At 38.8% G+C, this 19,830-nt stretch overlaps 1 protein-coding gene across 1 annotated transcript in view; it reads right to left on the bottom strand.

The window, feature by feature from the left end:
- Positions 1-19,830, bottom strand: part of LOC122819665 (astrotactin-2-like) — a 314,363-nt gene that overhangs the window by 183,302 nt on the left and 111,231 nt on the right. The window contains exon 4 of the mRNA XM_044096573.1: positions 3,063-3,492. Within this exon, the coding sequence (XP_043952508.1) occupies positions 3,063-3,492 (430 nt within the window). The remainder of the gene's footprint in view (positions 1-3,062; positions 3,493-19,830) is intronic.

Below are 19,830 nucleotides of genomic sequence, written 5' to 3'. Positions count from 1 at the left end.
AAACCACTTTAGGGTAGAAAGATAGAAGTCATTAATTCAAACAAGAATTTGTGTGCATTCTCCTGGAAAATACCAGATTGTTTCTAATTTAGATGCAACATAATTAATTATTAGTAAGATGATAATACGTCTAAACTATCCAAGACCGGAAGCACTTCCTCATCAAATGCTAATTCTGAATCAAATGCAGTTCTGTACTTTTACATAAATACCATATTTTGTACAATTGTTAAGAAAGGCTTGTGTGTTAATTATTAAAATTCAGCTCAGAATCCAAAAGGTTACATAATGCTTCCACAATATATTCAACAAATCTAAACCTCATTTTTTTCACAAAAAGAGTAATGGTTGCATAAATGACAAATTGTGTTTTAGAAGGCGCTTTAAAAAATTATAGATTAATTAATTATTTCATCATTATAGTGTCATAATGATGATTACGAAATGATGAGTCTTTGATGTTCCTTAAATGAAGGTTTCAAACATCACAAACTGTGTTTTTCTTAATCTTTTTGTTAATGTGGTAAAGTTTGAAATCTATGTCCAATAATTTAGATTTTAACCTAAAGAGTTCATAAACCTCAAAGAAACAGTTAAAAGATGCAAACTTCAGCGTTATTTTAAAGTTTTCTTTCAAAAATTAAAGTAAGGTGTGTTTCAAAAAATTATCATGAGCAGTAAATCTTTTGATATGCAAAATACTGAACATTTTAGATTTCGATCTACAAAAAGAAAGATTAATCAGAGGCTAACTTCGGCACTGGTGTATGAAAATACTTGTTTATAGTCCCTACAGACATTTTTGGACTACCTTCAAGAATGGGAGTCTTGCAGATTGTGTTTTAGTCTATTTCTGTGCCACAGTGCTGCAGCACAAACTGTGGGTAATGGAAGCAACGTCAATACAAATTTATCCATACACAGTCATGCTAACTACAATTTCTTTATAAGGGAAGACTTCCAGATGACAAATAACATTGTGTTATACTGCCACAGTACCTTGTTACTTGACTTGTTGGTAATGAGACAATTTATATTTTGTCTGTTGCCTAATTCATTTGTTCCCTCTAACATTTTGGTGCTATCAACTTGATAAGATCACCCCTTCAGGAAAGACATTATGTTCACATTATCTTCATTCCTCATTATGAATTATTAATTATTTCTCATCACATATGTAAAAGGCCAGGGTTACTTGACGAGTATAACTTAACTGTAAAAAAAAAAAAAAAAAAAAAAAAAAAAATCCAAGCTTGAAGTCCTAAGGTTTATAAAACATTTAATGTTCTTCAAGCTTCTAAGATTTTAAAACAGTCTGTTTACTATTTCTGCTCGTCATTTGATATCCAATGATGTTCACGTTTACATCTGTACACTGAGTTCTCTGAACCAAAAGTCAAATTCCTTGATTGTGAACACAATCTTGGCCAATAAAGTTGATTCCAAGTCTGATATCTTATGTCAGTTTTTTTTTTTTTTTTTTTGTCGCTTCTGCTCTCCTCTTAGACTCATACAGCATTACATAAACATAATGTCCAAAGTTCAAAAAAAGTTTACCACTATTACTGCCATTGTCCTTGTAAACATTATGCTCTTAAACTTAAAAGAAACACAGTAATTATTTTTTTCTTTAACTGCACCTCTCTTTCTCTACCTCTATTTCTAAAGTACTATATTTTCAACAAATTCTGAAATTCAGATGTAACGCTGACATATTGTTCTATTTTCAGATAAACTTTCTTTAAGTGCACAGAGTAATACTTAGCATGTTGAATAGTTATGTGTATACTAAGAGATCATAGGGGCATTTCAATCAGGTTTATACATAATTCATTGTAGTACGAATAACGAGGGCATCCTCTACTCAGTCAGCACCTTTCAATTATTAAAATCTAAGCACCAAAGGTTTAAAAGAACCATGTCAACAAATTTGCTTAAATAGTTGGAGAGGTTTCATAAAAAAAATAAATAAATAAAAAAAAACATTAGCAGACAGATTTAAAAAAAGGCTATTTTTACAACATGTGCCATTTTTATTTATCATTTGGTTTAAATGGATAACCTCCAAATATAGTTTATGTTCAGGAAAGGTGAGCAGGTCAAGCACTCTTTCCATAGTGTCTACCTGACTGGTTGCCATCACTTGACCTTCACAGAATATATTAAGCTGCATGACTTGACTTGAAAGTCAAGGACTCTGGGGCTCAAGAGGAATCAGTCTGTCTTCATAATACTGAGAGTTTGCAGCCTCTGCCATAAAGAAAATAAAGACTACATGTTTTATTAAGGATACAAGAACCTTACTAATTTCATAGAGAAAAGATAACATATTGCATGAGATCAAGGATAACATAAATCCAGTACAAGCTGTGAAATGAGAGACTTGGATGGGTTGCAAAAGTGCATAATCTAGGCTAGCGGTTTGGAAGATTTAACACTCAGAGAGACCACAGATTTATAAATGCTTAAAGCAACACAACCACCTTCTCTGAGCAACAGATCGTACTTGTTTAATATATTTTTCTGAGATCTGGTTAACAGAAGGACACGGGATGAAGGAGATACACCTAAATGTTTCAATTAAAGTTATTCTGTCAAGCCCAAATTACATATGCCTCTGGCAGATTTAAATTTTAAATTAAACTCATTGGGCCAATGAAGTTTGTTTTTCATAGGAAAAGAGACAGACATCTCTCAATAAATAAGCAAACAACGTAAAAGGACAATCATTAAAAAGAATAATTTATTTAAATTTCAGCCAAAATGGCATGTCTAGAATTACACATAGCCAACTTTTTGCAAGTTCCCCCTGGTATTTTGAGCTTCAATTCTTTGAGGCTGAAAACCCTGCACAGATAGATTAATAATTTGCTCCCTCTGCACACTCTCAAAAGACTCAAGTCATGACACTGGCTGGGATACTCCAAAATATTACTTCCAGAAAGAAAAAAAATATGTTGGCATACCTGCCAGGGGTATTAATAATTTTGGTCTTAAATGTAATGTGTATTTTTATAAATGGTTTCTATTTTAAGAAAAATATTTCTGGAGCACCAACTTACCAGTTTTTTCAAAGTTGTGTTTGATATCGTCATCCTTGCACATGATGTCTGCATGTCCTCCAATGCTAACATTAACTCCATATTCATCGAGAATCTTCCCATCGTTGAACTTGTTGTGGAGCTGGTTGGGTGTGGAGTTAAGCGAGTGTCCAACTCCATCCTCGTCATCGCAATCGTAATCATCAAGAATGGGAGTCTCGCGAATAGGCATTCCGATGACAGAGCTGCCATGCTGGTGAGTGCCCCGGGAGCCCCGGTAACTGTCACGGCCCTGCGGACCCAGCAGGACGGAGGGGATGTAGTGGATCTCATGGGTGGCTTCTGTGCTGGCACTTTTTTGTGGAATCCGGCGACGCTTACACCATCGATGACGGGTATACAGGACCAGGGTGAAGAGGAGAATTAGGAGGAGAAGGGCAATGAGTCCCCCCTGGAAAAAAAAAAAAAGAAAAAAAAAAAGAGGAAAGCACAAAATGTGAGGAAAAAAATATCTAAACACTGAAGGACATAAACCTTCTGGACAAATTATGCTCTAGTTTCATATGGTACCCGGAAATACTAAACTGACCTAAAAAGACTATCTGGATTTCTATTGTAGCAACAATTAATGTCTACAAATGCTGCTTAGATATGAGATTTATAAGATTAAAAAAATTCCACCAAGAGTCATTCAGATTACAGTGATGGTGGGGTGTACATTAATAGCTGGTTATAACTTTATATTTACAGCAACTCAGACATGAATATTCAACAAATGTAGGCCTTTCTTATGTCACAGACACTTTTGGGCTTTTGCTATTGGATGATGCTAGTGGTCATTGGTTGAGTGTTAGGATACATCACTGGACAGAGTTATTTCACCCAATTTTAGACAAGTTGCCAGAACTATTAGCATCTGGTTGTAAGGAACATTTCTATAAATATTTATGGTGTTTATCAATTTGAACCTCGAGGTTTCATTTTGTTATTATGTGGATGACAGAATTCCACAACAAATTCAAACTTGTGCCCCAATTCTTGTTTTCAAAAATCATTGAAATTGTATGCAATGTTTTTTGTCCACTCCAAAAAAGAATATATATATATACACAATTATGTGTGTCCATTGTAGGTGTATGTCAACTTCTGACATACACATAACACTTCTACTGATCAAAAAGCTCTTAATAACCTTTATTCTTTAAAAAAAAGAACTTAATTCATTATCATTGGCAGAGATATGTTGCATATCCAGAAACTGGAACATTAATCCAATTTTGCAGTTGTGTTATGAGGAGTGATCTGGTAAGTTTAATTAAAAACTATTTTCTAACAAACCTGATAAAGTCATTGTAATACAATGAGAGCAACCAAGGATGACAAATATTTGTGAACTATTTCCAAAAAGAAAAATGAAAAAAAGAACAACATGGAGCATTCCTTTGTACCAATGGTGATGTTAGCAAGTAATTAGAAGATATCTTTTTTGCACATGCAAACCAGAGTTATTGTGCAAAATATGCAATTGTTGTGTTCTGTGTTTTTCTGTATGTTTATTTCTAGTTTCCTGTGTGTCTGAGTCTCTGTGTTGTCCTGTCTCCCCGTGATTAGTCCCCAGGTGTATCTCGTTCCCTGATTTCCTCTTGTGTATTTAGCGTCACCTGTGTGTGTCTGTCTTCGTCGGGTCCTACGTCTACGTCAGTCTGTGTACGTCTGTGTATGTCGAGTCCTCGTATCGCCTGTTGCTACCTGTAGTGAGCTTCAGCCTTCCGCTCAGCAGTGCTGCCAGGTCTGTGGACTGTGTTTTCTGTTTTTTCGGTTCCATTAAACTCCTCATCTCACATCATCTGGGTCTGCTGCGTTTGCCTCACCGCCACCAACACACCGCTTCATGACAGAAGGACCCGACCAAGCTGAACGGTGAGGCACGCACAAACCACCATGGACCCAGATGAAACGCAGGAATTACTGGAGACCATACGGGAGTATGAGGCTGCCATGGCCAAGCCGTACGCGGCGACAAGACGGCTTGGATTCGCCATCCGGTTGGGTCTGTTGCTGGATTACTGGGTTCCACGTTTTCCGCTTCCTGAGCTGGTGGCATTGCAGAGGGAGGCAGAGTGGGAGCGTGAGGCAGCGCTAGCTGTCATGGCTGGAGAACCGCTGCCTCCCAGACCCCAAACTCTGTCCTCCCGATCCACCACCCCCGTTCCGCCGTCTCAAGAGCCAGCAGCAGACCCTCCGCAGCCGGAGCCGCCAGCAACACTTCCGCCACCCGAGCCCGTTCCTGCCGCCGCTCCAGCCGGCGCACCCGAGCCCGTTCCTGCCGCCGCTCCAGCCGGCGCACCCGTTCCTGCCGCCCGCTCCAGCGCCGGGCGCTCCCGTTCCTGCCGCCCGCTCCAGCAGCGCGCAGGCTCCCGTTCCTGCCGCCCGCTCCAGCAGCACCAGCTCCCGTTCCTGCCGCCCGCTCGCAGCGCACCCAGCTCCCGTTCCTGCCGCCCGCTCCAGCAGCGCGCACCCGAGCCCGTTCCTGCCGCCGCTCCAGCCGGCGCACCCGAGCCCGTTCCTGCCGCCGCTCCAGCCGGCGCTACAGAGAGTGCTTTCCCCGAGACTCCTAGTGCTCTCCCCGAGACTCCTAGTGCTCTCCCCGAGACTCCTAGTGCTTTCCCCGAGACTCCTAGTGCTTTCCCCGAGACTCCTAGTGCTTCCCCCGAGACTCCTAGTGCTTCCCCCGAGACTCCTAGTGCTTCCCCCGAGACTCCTAGTGCTTCCCCGAGACTCCTAGTGCTTCCCGAGACTCCTAGTGCTTCCCGAGACTCCTAGTGCTTCCCGAGACTCCTAGTGCTTCCCCCGAGACTCCTAGTGCTTCCCCCGAGACTCCTAGTGCTTCCCCCGAGACTCCTAGTGCTTCCCCCGAGACTCCTAGTGCTTCCCCCGAGACTCCTAGTGCTTCCCCCGAGACTCCTAGTGCTTCCCCCGAGACTCCTAGTGCTTCCCCCGAGACTCCTTGTGCTCCACGCCGCCCGCCCGTGCGCTCCTTGTGCTCCTCGTCGCCGCCCCCGTGCGGCCCCAGAGACTCCTTGTGCTCCTCGTCGCCGCCCCCGTGCGGCCCCAGAGACTCCTTGTGCTCCTCGCCGCCGCCGCCGTGCGGTCCTAGAGACTCCTCGTCGCCGCGGACGGCCGCCGGACAGCCTCCGTGGTTCCCGCCTCCTGCGCCGCGGACGGCCGCCGGACAGCCTCCGTGGTTCCCGCCTCCGGCGCCGCGGACGGCCGCCCGGACAGCCTCCGTGGTTCCGCCTCCTGCGCCCGCGCCGCCCGGACCTCCTCTGTGGTTCCGCCTCGGCGCGCTGGAGGGCCGCCGGATCTCCTCCGTGGTTCCGCCTCCTGCGCCGCGGTCGGCCGCCGGACAGCCTCCGTGGTTCCCGCCTCCTGCGCCGCGGACGGCCGCCGGACCTCCTCTGTGGTTCCCGCCTTCCGGTGCTTCCGCCCACCCAGTTGGGTTTGTTTTGTTTGTTTTTGGACTCTTGGCCTTCGTGTGCCTCCGCCCACCCGGTTGGGTTAGTTTTTTGTTGTTTTATGGACTCTGGACCCCCCATCCAGCTCCCCTCCGCCCACCCTCGTTGGGTTTCCCGTTTTGGGCGTCTGGGAGCCGCCCGTTAAGGGGGGGGTACTGTTGTGTTCTGTGTTTTTCTGTATGTTTATTTCTAGTTTCCTGTGTGTCTGAGTCTCTGTGTTGTCCTGTCTCCCCGTGATTAGTCCCCAGGTGTATCTCGTTCCCTGATTTCCTCTTGTGTATTTAGCGTCACCTGTGTGTGTCTGTCTTCGTCGGGTCCTACGTCTACGTCAGTCTGTGTACGTCTGTGTATGTCGAGTCCTCGTATCGCCTGTTGCTACCTGTAGTGAGCTTCAGCCTTCCGCTCAGCAGTGCTGCCAGGTCTGTGGACTGTGTTTTCTGTTTTTTCGGTTCCATTAAACTCCTCATCTCACATCATCTGGGTCTGCTGCGTTTGCCTCACCGCCACCAACACACCGCTTCATGACAGCAATAGCTTTGGTACTTTGAATTAACTCTTTCTTAATGTTTACTCATGTACTTTTTCATGGAGTGCATACTCTCATGAGGTTAAGAAAAGTATTCCCATCCATCAAATGTTACATTCACACGCTTTTAAGTTTTTTATTGTGATGTTAGAAGATAGGCCAACACAAATCAGAAGCAAAATCTAGAAATAAAAAGGGAGAAGGTTTTAAAAGTTGCGAAAATAAAATCTGAAACAAATAAAAAATAAAAAATAAAATGTTTGTATTCAGCCTCTCCTATGCTGGTGCCCTGAACAAAACAAAATCCAGAGAGATCAATTACCTTCATAAGTCATCTAATTAACAGTCTATACCAGTGTCCACAATTATCTCTGTATAAAAAGAGAAAGTCTGTGAAGGACTCAGAGGCAAAAGATCACAAGGAATAAACAGCATCATGAATACCAAGGACCACACCTGAAAAGTCAGGAATAAAGTTGATATATTTGTTATTATTTATTCCTTCAACAAATGTTATCACCTAGAGCAAAAATTATATGCATGTAGTACATAAATGCCCAAAACAATCACATTGAATATTATTGCTGTAACTTGACAACATATAAAAAGGTCCAATGAATCTAAACACTGATCCTAAACAATGACTGCATATACAATCCCTTAAAATGCAAGGATGTAAGCAATGAGTAGTTCTACTCCCAATAGAGTATAGTGAGGCAGAAATGAAAGTCTCTGTAACAGTGCTATGTCCAGGGGATTTTTGTCACACACTGTTGCCCAGCGATTGCTTGTCTGCTTTGCCCTTTCTTTCTTCTCTAAGCCCAGACTTTAGCCCTGTAGATTCACCAGGGAGCATCACATTTCTCCATGGTTCATTCAATATGTGGCCATCACAGAAACATCAAACACCCCACCATACATGCAGTGGTTAGAAAATAAATCTATATTCAAAGACAGAGTGGTGGAAAGACTTATTCTTTGATTTTTCACAATGGCATCCAACGGGTGTGACGTGATATTGGATTCTGCAAGACAAGGCAACCTAGTGATTTATTTTTAATGTCAGGCTGAAAAAGCGAAAGTCAGCACTTTTCCAGCCATACATATAACATTGGAGCTGTATTTATAAAATGATATGTGTACATGCACACGAGAAAAAGGCCGGACACAGGAAACACATATGCATGCATGCATCAGCTCTTGGCTACTCTACATCAAAGCAGAATAAATACAAACTGCAAGGGTTCATTCATCACACCATTTAAAATTCTATCACCATGAGGAAAAACAAACCCCTTTCAAATTATAGCTCATGCGCTCCTAGGTGTTCATAAATCAAATATGCTGAGAGGTGAGGCAGTACAGAGAGGACTTGTACTACGGACAAACTTGTCCATTAATCTCCAGCAGGACAGCAGCTCTTCTGGTATGCAGTCACCAAAATTCTCCTTCTACTCTGTATGTCTTCATTAGTTTTCTTTAAAACAACAAACACATAAAAATACACAGGCCTATAGTATCTTTTGGTAACAGCGATGTAATAGATCATGACTGTCCATCCATCCATCCATCCATCCATCCATCCATCCATCCATCCATTTTCTGTTCACCCTTGTCCCTAATGGGGTCGGGAGGGTTGCTGGTGCCTATTTCCAGCTGCGTTCCGGGTGAGAGGCGGGGTTCACCCTGGACAGGTCGCCAGTCTGTCGCAGATCACCACTGTATGCCTCTGAATTACAATAAAAGATAAAATGTATGATTTTGTGTTTTATATTGGTGGGGTTTTTTTTGTATAGGCATTGTATAATGTGCCTCATCTCAATGAAAATATGTCATGCAAGCCTGACTTTAGGATACAATGGTAGACAACACATGTATTGTCCATCTGTCAGATCCAGACTGACAAGTCCTCCTATCTCATACTGCGAGTTAAAAGGGAAAACATGCCAATTTCAGTGTAATCATTACAATTATTGTGTTCCAGAAAATCTTACACTGGCAACAGATAATTTGTCACAAAAATTATTATGACAAGCAATAATGTCTTTTTGAGACCAAAATTCCATAATAATGCTAGAAGATTCTCGCAAAGATCAATAAACTTATTCCTAAATAGTATTTAACTCTGGGACTGGAAGACATTTTAAATATCCAAAATAAACAAACAAACCAAAAGCAAAATAAAATGGATTGTGAAGTCTCTGTAAACAAACTTGCCCTTCAAGATATATTGGTCATTAGGCGCAGAGAGAAAAACAGCCAATACCGTCGGTTAAGACTCCTGTGAAAAATAAAAGTGTAAATTTACTGCTGTCTACTGGGTATCAAATGTTTGCAGCATTTCTTAAAATGCTGGATTAAAGGGCAACATCTCTTTGGCAATTAAGCAAACTCTCATAGTGTGCACTAACAGCTTGCACTGGCCTCTTCACATTTTGTGATTGTGGAGCAAAACGGAGACGGGCCATTGGTGATAGCTTTTTTTTTTTTTTTTTTTCAAGCTGAGAAATCTTCAATAGATGATTATGTTCTACCATGAGCCTGGCAGGTAACTAATGTCAGAGTTCACTCTCACTTATGGGCTCGACACGCAGAAGGCAATGTCACCTCCTCGCCATTCATTTCCTATGTTCCATTTGTTGTCCGTGTGAAATTTTGAGCTTGTACAAATAGGCATGCAAATACAGGCTGACAATGAGACAGGAAAGTTGAGAAATGTTCACATATTGTCACTGTCATTGCTGTGGCATTACGTCCCATGTGTTAGGATCACCCACAGTGATAGAAAACTGATCCTTTTTGCGGTTGTGCTTGGTAGAAACAGAGAAACGGTGAAAGCAAACAAGCATGCAACTGGGAATTATCTACTTCAATTTTAATTTATTGAGCTCATTTGAATTTATCATGTGACTAACTGATTGATTGCGTATTGCAACAGCCCAACTGCTAACTGTAGGTATTTTAATATTTATAACATGGAATGTTTTGTGTATATATACATATATATTTATATCTGTATACTCCCACTTTGTAATGTTTTTTGTACATCACTGCCTTTAAGAACTAATCGTCCTGATAAGTTTATGTTGGTTTCTTTTTCTCTAAGGTCCCAGTTTGTTTCTCTTCTGTATGTTTCTTGTTTTACTTTGTGCTTCCTCTTGAACTACTTTTGTTCCGTCTCCCTCATCACCATTCCCCTTCCTGTTTGATCACATGTTTACAACATCTTCAACAAAGAAGCCAGGTAAATTCATGTTGGCAGATGTAACGATGAAGGATTTTTTTCTGTTCATCTTCAGACCTGAGAAGTCTCTGCAACTTTAGTTCTAAGTGACTTTATGGGGAAAAAATGCCTGAATACTCCATATATTTCTTCTTTGCTCCATTTACTCCAGCTCCTGCAGAGCTTGATATTTTTCCTTATAGTGATTCAATTTCATATTCAAATTACACTACATGGTCTTCTGGTTACCTTTTATTTTCTCTCTGCACCTTCACACTTTAGCTTTCCACTAACTGTGCCGTCATCTCTTACTTTTCAGTTTTCATTCCCCTACCTTTTCCTATTAGACCCTATTTCCTTCTTATGTTCAAATTGTTCTTCCAAAGGCAAAGCTTAACAGAAATTAAAATTTTAACTCTGAAATAGCAAGCAGCATGTACATTTCTGAAAAAAAGCGTTTGCCAACTGTAAGAAACAGTGGCTCTTAAAAGTGTACCAACTCCTGTTAAAATGCCTGGATTTTGTCATAAAAAAGGAAAAGTTATTATAAATATATTTTTTAAGAATAACAATAGATTTATCTTGGGCAATATAAAAAGATCTGGAGATATTTTGAGAATTTTTGCAAGGCACACATTCTGAAGCCAACATGTTAGTCACTTAGTCACTGCTAAGATTGACTCAATGGCGTTTCTGTAAAAATATTAAATAATGCTGTGATATAAAAACATATTATTTCTGTTTCTCCTCCTTTCCTCCACATAAACTCATTCAGTTGATGTGTAATACTATTTTTATTTTTGAACACTCTGGAATTTAGAAAAATAAAAATAAAAAAAGGGATAAGAACAAACAAAAATCACATTCAACAATGACTGCTTTTATGATCCCACCTACTAACTTCAAACAGGATAATGCCAATAGGTCAAGACTTGCAAAGCAAAAACTCATTATACTCAATCAATAAGCTTGAGTGGAGTTAATCTAAAATAAAGGTATTCAATCAATAATCTGTTGTATATTGCCCCTCATGTGAGTTAATGAAAGTAGGAGCATCGCATTGAATGAAGTGCTGCAGAAATTTTATGAGGTTTTCAACAAGCCATACAATAAAATAAAAAAATTGTTTCATTTTAGTGGTGAGTTGTAGAATTGACTGTGTGCATATTTCTCTTTTATCCATGTAGCTGAGATAAGAAATTATTTGCATAAGTCATTTCCTGTGTAATTTCCTGCTCAACTTTTCCTTAAAGGGTATATTAACTTTCATATAACTTTTAATATGCACACTATAAAAAGTCAGGTTTATAAATAACTTTGTACGGTGTTCTTTATGATAATTAAAGTTGGGATATTTCTAGTCACACATCTATCTATCTATCTATCTATCTATCTATCTATATAAATAACAAACATTAAAATTTACTGAAAATTAACCACACATTAAATCATATATTGCTTTTTGGGTGAACAAAATCAAAACATGATTGTACCTCTAGAAAAGCCCAAAGGAAAATGTTAGACTAAGATGTGTCCTCTGATGACCACTTCAGGCGTCTTCCAGCTTGTAATCAGTGCGTCATTATTTAAAAGGTTACACATATTCACTGTGCTGTTGACTAACATGGAATGCACTCGACTGAACATGGAGCACAGGAAGTGAAGAAGAGATTTAATGTTATCCTCCAATAACATTAAAGGTGAACCGCAAGAGCCAAAGTGAACTTCATGGAAGAGGTCCAAGGAAAACACAGCTGTTGAAAGCCAATCATAAAAGCAAGACTGAAATTTGCCACAGTGAATACTGACAAGCCACAAAACCTCCAGGAGAATGTCCTTTGGACTTATGAGACAAATAGAAGATTGAACACTGGGGTACCACACATGTGATTTCTGTCTAGTTAGATGCAAAGGTACCTATTGCCAAAAATAAGTCCCTATTCTTTAGATAACCAGTCAAATCCTGTATCAGGGAATGGACCCTGAGACGAGTTTAATATCTGAAACACATCACATGCAACTTTCTTAAGTTTTCTGTAGGATATCAAGACAACAAGAGGAGGATAAATATTGATAAATAGTTTTTTTTTCAAAGTTTTTAAGGCTGAGTTGGTGGTTAGTTGTTAGTGTTATTTTCTCTTGTTCTAAATGGACATAGCATTTGGTACTGGATTGGAAATTTGTACTGGATTGGAAATTTATGTGCAAATGAACCTACGTTTTGTGTGTGTGTGTGTTTTTAATTTAACAAAGTCAGTGCAGGTGCTGGTAGAGTGGAATTCAGATGCTAGAGTTACAGGAGGGTTTGTCATTCTGTCAACCATGGCAAACAAGACACAAGCATTGTTAGTGTTTCTGTTAATGATTTTATAAAAATATTTTTTTTCACTTGCATGTTTCAGTTGAGTGATTCAGTCGTCACAATCTCACAGTGAAGCCGGACTCAAGTTTTCGGCCATTTTTGTTCAGGGACAAAGGGATTTTTAACTTTCTAAGAGTGGAGCACTTTTCCACGGAAACATTTTCCTACAAGACATGACCTTCACTTCAATTGAAGCCATGGAATCAATGATATCTGAAATTTTAGAATAAAAGTTATCTACCAAGGATAAAGGGTAAGTGAAAGAGCAAATTTAATTAAACTTTTAAGCAGTGCTGAAAAAAAATGTTAAAGTCCTCAGTGGAAAACAGAAACATTTTAGGTTAGAAAATAAAGTAAAAAGATACAAAGTCCAAAAATTTGAAGTAATCTAGTTATAAGGGTATAAAGTATAAAAGTAACTACACACGCTGGGTGTATTATATAACTTTCAAAAACTATCAAAGGCAACACTGAGGTGAGAGACCAAGAAAAGCCACTGCTCCTTCGCAGGTTGACAACACCATGTGTTTGAATAATACAGCAAAGTCCAAACCTTAATTTGACCAAATCCTAGGGGGAGAACTGCTATTTACTGATGCTCTTTATTGAATCTGAGTGAGCTTCAGCTTTTCTGCAAAGAAAAAATTGACACACATTACAGTCCATGTATTTGTCTCACATATATTTCTAATAAATCTACTGAATGTGGAATTACTACTAACTTACTGATGACAGATTTTGAGGTATAAAATCTTTGCTTTCGAAAGTATTTAAAGATCAGCTTTATTGATCTTCCCTTCACACTTCAGTTAGTAGCTCCTGTAGATATCCAGCAAAAGGGAAACATTCATCTACATTCACATTATAGCTTGGATTGTATATCCAGGGTATTGGTTATTTAAACATATTAATAATGCAATTCTATGTCATCAAATGCATTATAATACTTTGAGTTTTGGACACAATGCATAGTAACATTTGCCCTTCTGCTTCAAAGAACAAAAGCAATATTTGCAGTATGCTTTAGAAATGTTGCAGAGATGCACAAATGCTAAACTCAAGATAGTTGAAACATCAAACAGAAATGAAGGAAAAACTGACATACATGTATTACTTCAAATAAGGCATATCTTGCAGCACTGGATTTTCCTGTATGCAACCACAACCAACCAGACTCAGAGTACACTCTTCCCTTGGGAGGCTTTTAATTTGCTGTTTCTCTGTTCATGCCACTGCGTATCAAACTTTCAAAGCAGAAAAAACCATCTTTACTCTGCTAAGCTAACTTTTTCTGTCACTACATTTCATATCAACCACATACACTTTACCTTCACTGTTCTACTATCAGTTCTAGAGTTGTTTCTCTGTCCTTCTAGCTCTCCCAGTAGGAAGTTAAAGTGGCATGTGGCTTAGCATTTGCTGTTCATTCGTTCTGTGTAACTGCAAGCTGCCGTGCAAATAGCAGCGTTAGCCTCTGGTAAATATTCCCATATTAGCAGTTTACCCCCAAGGAAACATGCATGTCCCTTATTGGATTGCATAGATGGTGTTAGATACCAACATTCTACAACAGCAGCATATTAGCCTTAATTAGCTTTTTAGTTTTAAAACAGCCAAATATGATCTTTGTCATGTCCAAATGTTCATTCATTAACTCTGTAAATAATAGTATCTGACATTAGACCAAACTACCAAGCTCTCCTCTTTACAACTGCATCAATGGATAATACATTTGTAGTATATATATTTATTTAATCCAAATTCTAGTATACCTATTCTAAAATATATTTAAAAAAGTATATCTTCTTACTATATTCATTAGTTTTTGTTTTAAGAATGGAAGTATCAATCCATCCAACAAATTGGTTTAGGTTTATTTCACATATGATGGACCCAGAGTTGGAAAAGAAAGATATTTGTTACATAATGATGAGTTAGAGAGTTGTTTATTTTTTTACTTAAAAACTCATCATGACACTTTTCCCTAGCTAATTGGTCCTCTGATGTTCAATTTGTGCTGCCAGTATTCCTCCAACTTTGTCGAAATACATTTTTCACTTAAGCACCTAAGTTCCCCCAGCAGTTCCCCAAGAGTCAGTAAATAACTTATACTAAAAATTACTAAAGGCCCCAACCTAATCATAAACTTTAATTATAATATGATTGAAAGCTGAATAAAATTCTACATCCTTGCTAAAAATTAAATGTTGACCTTTCCATTTTGTCCCTCTTGCCAGGGAAACTAATACATTTTCAATTTTCACTCCTATCTCATCCCTTTTTCATTGTCTCATGTCTTCTCCCTTCATTACTCTCCATCTCTGTCCTTCCCTTTTTCATACCACAGTGCTCCATCACACAGAATCAAACGATTTAAGGGCTGATAGTGCTAGTTTGAGGTCTGGCTTTCTGAATTATAACAGTTAGGGTTGATTCGCCAGTGCAGTTCTCCCGCCTACCTGATAATTCTCTCCCAGGATTTTTCCTGCTACAGCCAATGCCCTATACACCCACGACTTTCCTTTCTTAGACAGAAAAACAACAAGTTTTGTTCTAGACTCTCTACACTCAGGGCCTGTAGTGAAATATGGACTCTGCATTGATATCATAGATTATGGTGATTAATTTTCAGCTCTGTAGGGAAGGATGTTTATAAATATGTAGCAGTTGCAGAGCAAACCCTTTTTTTTAAAGGTATAATTCCAAAAGATCCCTTTTATAAAAAATATTTTTAGTTTTATAGACTTTTAAGAAAGTACTTTGTGAGTAATGGTAATGGAGAGAAAAGACTAACTAGACAAATTAAACAATATGTCCTGCTGTCAAACTCCTCCGCACATCACCCAGTTAAGCAGTAAATTGCAATATGATGTGCGAAGCTATGTTCAACATTTACCATTTTGCAAAATTGCATGCACATAATAAATACACTTGTACAAAAATACTACATGTAATAGATTCCTAGAGGCTTTGAGTCTAAGAGCCCATGAGCAAGTTTAGCCACATGTAAATGTTCTTTACATTTTCATATGAAAACAGATTCACATTATCACAGTCTGTTTTTATTTTTCCACAAAAACACTGTATTCCTTGAGGTGAAATAAGCATTAGTGATTCGTTCTTTAAATCATGGCCTATGGCTGTGGAAGTTTTGCATATTATAAAGTAATTAAATAGCAGACCACAGCGATCTCTCGTGAATTATCTTACCATTCAAGATAATTATGAACAAGCACAAATTAAAAACAAAAAGAAAGAGTAGACAGCATAGCAGCTGAATATTAAAAATACTAAAATTACAGCATTGATTAAATCTAAGAATTTTTAAAACTGTTAATTCTCAAAATGTTGAAAAGAAATAGGTAAAAAAGAAGGTGGTATCATACCACTTTTAAGATAAAGTCTGTTGTATTTCTTGGTATAATGACACTGACACGATGCTCATTGTGGCCAAACATAATTGCCTGATAAAAATGCAGGATGGCTTCCTTATTAATGTGCTAATTTAGCTTTGCTCAAAAAAGGAGAGATTACATTGCCCTCGCATGCAGACCCCAACACATTTACCCAAACCATGTTATGGCTCTTTCATCAGACAAATAATAGGTTCACATTCTAGCCGTATATGTCAACTGTAAGCACATATGCCCCTGGCCCCCCTCCCTCTTTTTGACATTTCCAGGGACGAAATGTGATTAGAAAGGTAATGTCAATATTTGCAGTTGCGTCACAAGAGCTCAATCCAGGACTGCCAAGGCTGATAATAACAAGGTAGTGCAAGGGTCTGGACAATGAGGCCCTTGGGGTGACTTTGATTGAGAAACATGCTTTGGCTATGGAGAAAGGGGGGCAGAAAATGGATTTTTGCTTTTGTTAAGGTACAAGTATAGACGAGCAGACAATAGTGCATACTTGTAAAGGGCAGTGAGTGGGGAAATAATGGGGAACACATTACTTGCGGACTATATTTTCAAGACATTATTTTGAAGTTTTAAAAAATTACCTTGGTCTTCTGGTGTTCCTGTAAGGAATTGTGTGGTATTTAACAGAACAGGGAGAAAAAAATCTAAATCTGTGAAATGAATTACTTTATTCTCTGCTGCATATTCTTGTTTGGAAAGCGTCTGGGTGCAATGGAGTTGGGTGCCATTACAGGTGTTTTTATGTGCCAGTCGCCAGCTCCACATGAGCCTGTGTATTTCTACCAGAGGCAGCATAGAACTTGGCTCTTGTTATAGCCCTTTTCATTTATCTTGAAGTGAGGCCTGCAGCTGTCGCCCGAGTGCTACCGCAACAGATTTGTGAAAGTGGACCTGTCAGTGAAAAGCAGCAGCTAAAAAGAAGTGTAGCCTTTGTCCATTCAAACTAGGGTCTAACAAAACGTCCCTTTTGTCCTCCATCCTGCACTTTACCACATCAAAGCCTTCTTCTTCTGGTCTACATATCACAGCACACTAACTCCAGTTCAAAGGCAAGTCGATAAACATATTTAAGGTAATTAATGTCAAACATTTTACATGAAAAATCTAAATGAAAAAGCATGGTCCTGTCTTGAATCTTTTCATTAGATTCTACTGGATGACAAGGTCTGATTCCCTCTTCCAAGTGCCACTACCAACAACATAGATGTTCCCAATTTAGTTCTTAAATCATTGATGGCTGCTTCCAGATCCCATCTGCTATCATTAGCGTTAAGAGGAGGGCAAACAAGCAGTTCAAATGCTCATTAATTTAACATTTGTTTAAATTTTTGATAGTTGACTTTTAAAGAGCCTTATCAAGGGAACTAAATAAAATGAATCAATAATATTATGCAAAGGATGTCTAACTGGTTGAATGATTTCAAGTCTGATCCATATGCAGCTTAAATGCAAAGATGTCAAACTTCACAAAAGGGTCTAAATCGCAGGTGTCAAACTCCAGTCCTCAATGACCGCTGTCCTGAAGTTTTTAGATGCTGCAAGGAGGAACTTATCTCCTCCTTATGTAGATCAGTTCTCCAGAGCCTTGCTAATGACCTAATTATTCTATTCAGGTGTGGTGCAGCAAAGACACATGTAAAAGTTGCAGGATATCGGCCCTTGAGGACTGGAGTTTGAGACCCAAGTTCTAAGTGCTTAAACTCAATATTTATTCATAAAATAAACATGATGTATGTCAAAACTGGACCCAAACTGTTGAGCAACTTGGCCACCCCCTTTATATAAATTAACCACAGTGGCTCATAGGTCTATCTCTAGCAACAGACAGTCCTCTAGGGTTTGGTGCAATTCTACTCTCTTCAGATCAGCTATGTGCGATTATCATTCAGCAGAATCAGAAAATTCAGGTTATTTACTGTTGGAAGGCAAAGGAATTGGAGAGAAAGAGTGATATGAAAGTGACATTACAGTGACTTTTTCCCAATGGGATGTATAAAAAGACCAAAAAGAAACAGATAAACTAAACAGAGCAACATAATATGTAATAAAGAGTTGAGCAACAAAAGAAAAAATTTAGACGCTACAAATATTTACAGTTGTAATATACAGACTGAGATAGTAATATATTATTTTGTTGTCCTTTTCTCTTCATTTTGAGATTATGTAAGGTCCAGTTTTAATACAACAATATTTTTAGGCAATCGCTCTTCCTGCATTTGTGGTGATCCTATCAAGGCACCCTGTGCATGATAAACTCTTGTGCTTGTTCCCAGCCTCTGGCTCAAGAAGGGTAGAAATTTCCCTGGAGATTGGAAGGCAGACCAAGAATCATTTTTCTAAAGTCAGTGAAATGTAATCTTGAATTTTTTTTCAATACATTTCCATTAATTGAGTTAATAAAACATATAAACACATTCATCTAGGTATATCTTCATATAGTTATAACTTCTACAAAACATTCATATAATGACATACAAGGACTTGAGAGCACGTAAATGAAAAAAATAAAATAGGTTATCCTATTATCCCCTCCCTTCAGCACATGTTATGCTCCTTAAACCTCGGGGTCTCAGTCAGTTACAGTTACCCGGGCAACAGAACACATAGAGAGAAAAGGTGATTGAATGTGAAAAAGGGAAAGAAGTGAAACACAAAGATGGAGGGAATGCTCTACTTGAGTTTAGTCTCTCACAAGGCAAACTTTATGGTATTTTTACTTTCATCATAACTGGAAATGAGGACAGAACTAGATTTTATTCATAGCTCTTGCCCAGTTGGATAAGTCTTATTCAGATTTATCTACTAAAGTTTGGACTTGACACATGTCTGAAAAAAAATGGCGTCCAACTTGTGTTTAAAACTTTAGGGATGATAAAATCAAAAAAGAAACTCAGGTCGACATACAAGTACCCCCGGAGTGCTTTGATAGTTTAGGCATGTTTCGAAGCAGTGTTTATACAAGATGTAGAGGAATTGATTTTTTGTATTTTTTTTTGTTTGTTTGTTTATTTTGATTTGCTTATATAAAAGATGAAAGCTATGTTTGTTACTGGAATTTGTAGCTTCTGTAGGCTCTTCATTTGCAGTAATTTATGCTGTGGATCAGCATCATCTTCTTAATTTGGCGCCTAATGTTTGAGAAAACAACTCCAGCTCACATGGCATAACACTGAGAAACAATAAAGTGAATAAATTTAAATATTTTGCAACTGTTTTACAAGCGCTATTTTGTTTTTTCGTCACAATAATCATGCAGTGGAATGCACTTAATACAAGTAGATGCAAACATACACCGGTAGGTGCAGAAGATGGAGCATTTATTTTCTCTTAAGCCAGAAAGACAGGACAGGCAAAAGGGAATCAATTAAGCAGTAATAGCGTAGTGATGCAACCAATACAGGATCAATTCAAAGTTTTACAACAGGGTTTTCTGCAAAAAGGTTTCTTTAAAAAGATTTTGCCAGTCAGACAATCCATGTTCCTATATAGAGCTGATAGCTTTATAATCTGCTAGTCCACTCTAGCTCCTCCAAAAATGGATTTGGATTTAGTATGAGATTCTCTGTTGTGCAACAGCGATGAAAATGTTATGTTCCTGCACTTTCCAAATATTATAGTTGTTTGAACATTATCCTAGCAAAGTCAATCTGCTGATCCACAAAACTAAGGTGATAACTTCAAGAACCTTGCTAAAGAAACCCTTTATCAGAATTATTCTGAAGGGGTGGCCTTGATTAAGGT

This window comes from Gambusia affinis, linkage group LG17 (assembly GCF_019740435.1).
Source record: "Gambusia affinis linkage group LG17, SWU_Gaff_1.0, whole genome shotgun sequence".
Lineage (NCBI taxonomy): Eukaryota > Metazoa > Chordata > Actinopteri > Cyprinodontiformes > Poeciliidae > Gambusia > Gambusia affinis.
This window is presented reverse-complemented; position numbering and strand designations above follow the sequence as displayed.